This window comes from Tachysurus fulvidraco, chromosome 5 (genome assembly GCF_022655615.1).
Source record: "Tachysurus fulvidraco isolate hzauxx_2018 chromosome 5, HZAU_PFXX_2.0, whole genome shotgun sequence".
NCBI classification, from domain to species: Eukaryota; Metazoa; Chordata; class Actinopteri; order Siluriformes; family Bagridae; genus Tachysurus; species Tachysurus fulvidraco.
In genome coordinates, this window is record NC_062522.1 from 32,358,079 (window position 1) to 32,363,078 (window position 5,000).

Genomic DNA, 5,000 nt, shown 5'->3' on the forward strand with positions numbered 1-5,000 from the left:
AAGAGATATCGTGCATATCGATGATACTTTTATACCATTGACCAACATGACTTACGAGAAGCAGACATATTCTTTGGTAGTAGTATCGACTAGTTCCTGTTTCGTTCATATTAAATTACTATTGTGTGGCGCTTTTGTAAGTAGTAGTAAGTATCATTAAAAATGTAGGGATATTTTTTATTCATATTTTTATACTGCTTTGTTATGGAAAACTTGAAATATGTCATGACAAATTTAATATATATATATATTTTTTTCAATATTACAATGTCACACCCATACTGTGAATAATATCAGGAAGAGAGCTGACTAAGTGTGCATTAATATTACTGGACATTGTGGGTCGGATATTTATTTATAATATTGGTAGGTTATTATTCTATACAGGAAGGTATTATTCTATACAAGAACTTACCAGTAACAGGACTGAGCAGAACCAAAGCAAAGAGGCCCACATGAAGGACTGTCATGTCTCCCGATCGATTTTTATCCATCTTCATAGAATAAAAATTTCAATTCTTTCACAGTAAGGACTGGAGTGTCATGAAACGTGCATCATGTAATAGCATGGATATAAAAAGACGAAAAGCCATTTGATTGTGAATAATATAATTGTGAGTATTATTAATTAATGATCTTATGATAAAGTGTTGGTCAAGTTTAATATCTGTGATGAAGGCTGGTTTTGTGAGTCAGAAAAAAATCAAGAAAAAAAAATCATCATATGTAGATCTTTCAAGCAAATCGATGGAAACAGAGAACTTTGTCCTTTGCTTTTGTTCGCGACAATTGATTTGGACATGCAGTAAGAACGATCACACAATCCGACAAGCCGAAATCATCCGGAAACGATTCCCACAATCCAGGATCCTCCTTCTTCATCCCCGCTTCTTAGAAAACGGCTCGGATTAAGAAGAAAAAAAAAGGGAACAGACAGTTTTGTTAAAGAAAAGAAAGAATATCCGTTCCGGACACTGGTATTATGTGCTTCATCCTGCCCGCATTCCTCCCGTTTTCATCCTCATTTTGTTGGAGATTTAAGGCGGTCAGGCGCTACATCTTTGCGGGAGCTCATGTCGTCGGTGTCGCGTCGGAAGAGCAGAGTAAAGATCTGAGTCAGTGAGAGAGGGAGGGAGGGAGGGAGAGGGAGAGAGAGGGAGAGGGAGAGAGAGGGAGACAGAATGAGGGACAGTGAGTGAGAGAGAGAGAGAGAGAGAGAGAGAGAGAGAGAGAGAGAGAGAGAGAGAGAGAGAGAGAGAGAGAGAGAGAGTGCTGTCGGGAGATCCGGAGTCCAGACGGCGGCTGGAAACGCCTCGATCATCCCGGAGAGTCTCCAGAGAGCCGATTGTTCACGCTGTGCATATTACAGTATATACGTAGACTGACAGCCCTGTAGTGATGCCCTCTCGCGGCAGAGTCCCGACATCACCACAAAAAAAAAACAAACCTGAGGTCCGAAACCGTGAATCAGAGGATATCCAATCTGAGATGGTGTGAATGCAGTCCTTCACTCCAACCAAACTGGAAGCGCGCTTAATACCAGACTGACTGGAGACCTAGTGAACTGATTAAACAGGTGGAATCAGCTCTGGCTTAATTGGAGATAAAGTGTTAATTTAAAGCACCAGTGTCCAGTCTTATCCAGAAAAGGGTTGTGGTGTGGCTGCTGGTTTTACATATTTAATTCAGTTAAGCAAGTGTCACATCTGATTCCAGCTGTGTAATAATAATAATAATAATAATAATAATAATAATAATAATAATAATAATAATAATAATAATAATATGTTTTCTTCACGTGTGTCAGATAGATATACATAGGGACAGATATTTTGACACATCCACTACGTAAAATATTAAATGTTACTCTATTACTCATGTCTTTGTACTCAGTAAAAAGTTTTTAATTCTCTCTGCTATGTACTTGCTAAGGTACAGGCTATAAATTAAACACAAAAATGAAAACATACAAAAATAGATAATAAATCCGAGAACTTTGATGCAGGTTAGATTTTTTTATGCTTTTCGTCATCATTAATCGTGATCAAGTCGATTTGAATTACTTTTTATACCACCTTGTTTTTTACATGCAAGTCGTGTGCCCCCCAACACACACACACACACACACACACACACACACACACACACACACACACACACACACACACACACACACACACACACACAATTTATATTCACATGTTTTCACATGTTTTTTTCTTGTAGAGAATATTTAATGGCTAAAAATGTACAAATGTGTTATTTGTTTTTTAAATTCATTAAAGCATTAAAACAAATTCATTTACTATTATGAATTATTCAGTAAATACATTCTTACAAAATGTTTTTTTGTCATCAAATCACCTTTCCAAATCCTTTTTGAAACTAAGAATAAGTGTGAAATTCCAGAAATCATTTTACAGACATAAGAACGAACGAAATAAAAAGGAACTTCACTGTAATTGCCCCCTGCTGGTGAGTCTGTAGTATTACACGACGTACAGGAGTAAACAAATACAAGATAATGCAGAAGATGGGGTGTGTATCAGCAGTCAGGATGATAAATGTCCCTTCAGTCCACAGGGATAAAATATATCAGACTCTTTGTAATAAATGATATCATGCCATCCCTTACTTTCAGTAAGTCCTTTATGCTGGTGATGGTGATGGAGGATTAGGGGTTTAACATGGGAATGTTGGGCATGAGGTGGAAGGTGAGAGAAGGGAGGTGTCAATACACTCTGGAAAGAACATCAGCATGTTTTTGGAGGGTGGAAGGAAACCAGAGAACACTGAAGAAACCTGCTGATCATGCAACAAAACCATTCATTAAAATTCATTAAAAGCTGACTGTAAATGACCGGATTAATATGATCGGATTATAGGATTCAGGTGTTTGTATAACGTCGCTATTTTATGTGCCAGTCTTTAAAAATAGCACAGTTCGGATGGGATCTGTCCGGATCCAGCAACACAACACAACACAACACAACACCGCACAGCGCAGCTGCGTCATTTTAATGCGCATCAGCAGCACGGCGACGCCCATAGCAACCGGCTCACATCATCATCATCCTCCTCCTCTTCCCCCTCCTCCTCCACCTCCTCCTCTTCTTCCTCCTCCTCCTCCCTGTTTTTCTCCCAGCAGCTGCTTACGACCGTTTAATCCCTGCACATTTTAGAGATCTTCCCGAGCTGGATCCTGTCTTCCTTTCAGCATTGCGCTGTTTGGTTTTATTCCCAGCGCCATGAACATTTCCGTCAGATCCGCAAAAGGTAAGATAGAATATTTTATGATCCTTTACGATCCTTTACGATCCTTTATGAGCCTTTATGATTATTCTGCTTTAACCAGTCTATCAGTGTTGTTATCTGCAAATTATTCCCATGATACATTTTTATCTTTATTGAATCTCTATTCCATGGTTGAGGGATCGTGCGGTTCGTCCGCGCTTGTTTTTGTGTTTTCGGCTTTATTTATTTATTATTTTATATATATATATATTTATTTCCATGCATATGGCGGCTCGTGCTGCAGAAATGACACCGATGCGAACATCTCTCTTCACACTACATTAAAAACGAATCTGTTCGCATCCTTAGGCCGTTTACACACTGCTCATTTTATAGCTGTGATTTTTATTACTGTTTTATTCCCAGATACGATCCTAATAATAAGAATTTATTATAAGGGGCCGCAGCATCCGTGTGCGGCAGCGGACTAAACCATTCGCGACTCGGATAGGGGTGCGTTGTTTTTCATAATAGTGTAATTCGGCATTTTAGTTGCTTTCAGGACGTTTATATACGGATCTATTCCTGTCCAGGTAAATAAGGACAACTAAGTAAGCAATGGAAAGCAGTAGGTTTTATCCAGTTGAGCAAGATCGGTGGTGATTTATTCTGTTTCCCCCTAATCCGGTGTGACTCATGATCAGAGGCTTAAAGGTGAGGTATAAATGTGCGATTTTGCCCAAAATAGTGTCACAGTTGATGCTGATGGATTGTGGGTTCTTTATATATAAACTATCCATCATCATCATCATCATCATCATCAAGTTGTTGTTTACCATTTATTTACCCAGATAGACACTGATATAAAAAATAATAATAATAATAAAATCTTGGGATACCATGCAAAAAATTAAAAAGTTAAACGCTACTGAAACCCTGAGTATTAGCTAATAATCATACACAAATAAAAAAAAATAAAAATAATGTATAATAAGAAATAAAAAAGTCACGTCTCATTAAATGGAAAAATTTCCAGGTCCAAAAAAATAATAATTTTTTCCCAAATCCAGTTCAAATCTTTGCAGTTTTGTTACAGGATTCGATATCTGATCCACCTCCTCCGATGTCCGATCCACCTTTTATTCTCTGTTTAACAGTCAGATACCGATACCGGCTATCAGATCGGTGCAATTTCTAGTAAAAATCTACAGTTGTTTGTTTGCGACAGTCCAGACAAAAGGTGAAAGTGTAGAATGTTTAAACAAAAAGCTTTCTGCATTTCATCAGCTGCTGTGTCAGGTTATTTTTTTTTTTTTTTTTTTTTTTTTTTGCAGTAAGACGATTTTTTTTTTGCAGTACTACAATTTTTTTGTAGTAAACAGCTGACTGTTTTTTTTTTTTATCACATACCAGCACAAGAATAAGCTATTAACATGTGGAAGAGTAAAACAAATAAAATGCAGCTGTATTTATATCTTTTGTTCTGAAGTGTTTCGGTGAGAAATCATGAAGCTGCAGCTTTACCTCTGACTGTTACAAAGTGCTGACACTGGAGACTCCTTCCATACATGTCGAACAAACTCCAGACACACAATCTAGACTTTAAAGATCGCTTTATTTATTTATTTATTTATTTATTTTTGAAAAGTGTAGTTAGTAGTAACCTTTATTTGACCTTTATATATAAAAACACATTAAGATTAAATCTATTTTATAAGAGAGACTAAGAAAGGCACCAACAGACACAGCGACATATTTTGTTGCAG

General features: G+C 37.2%; 2 protein-coding genes across 4 annotated transcripts in view; one reads left to right on the forward strand and one right to left on the reverse strand.

Annotated features, from left to right (window-relative positions):
• bmpr2a (bone morphogenetic protein receptor, type II a (serine/threonine kinase)) overlaps positions 1–1,189 on the reverse strand; it is a 14,739-nt gene extending 13,550 nt beyond the window's left edge. For all 3 annotated transcript variants that reach the window (XM_047814235.1, XM_047814234.1, XM_047814233.1), the window contains exon 1: positions 416–1,189. In XM_047814235.1, the coding sequence (XP_047670191.1) occupies positions 416–500 (85 nt within the window). In that variant the 5' untranslated portion in view covers positions 501–1,189. The remainder of the gene's footprint in view (positions 1–415) is intronic.
• A 1,855-nt stretch (positions 1,190–3,044) lies between these two features.
• The window catches only part of fam117ba (family with sequence similarity 117 member Ba), a 6,303-nt gene continuing 4,347 nt past the window's right edge, over positions 3,045–5,000 (forward strand). The window contains exon 1 of the mRNA XM_047813799.1: positions 3,045–3,276. The gene's annotated coding sequence lies outside the window, so the exon portion shown is untranslated. The remainder of the gene's footprint in view (positions 3,277–5,000) is intronic.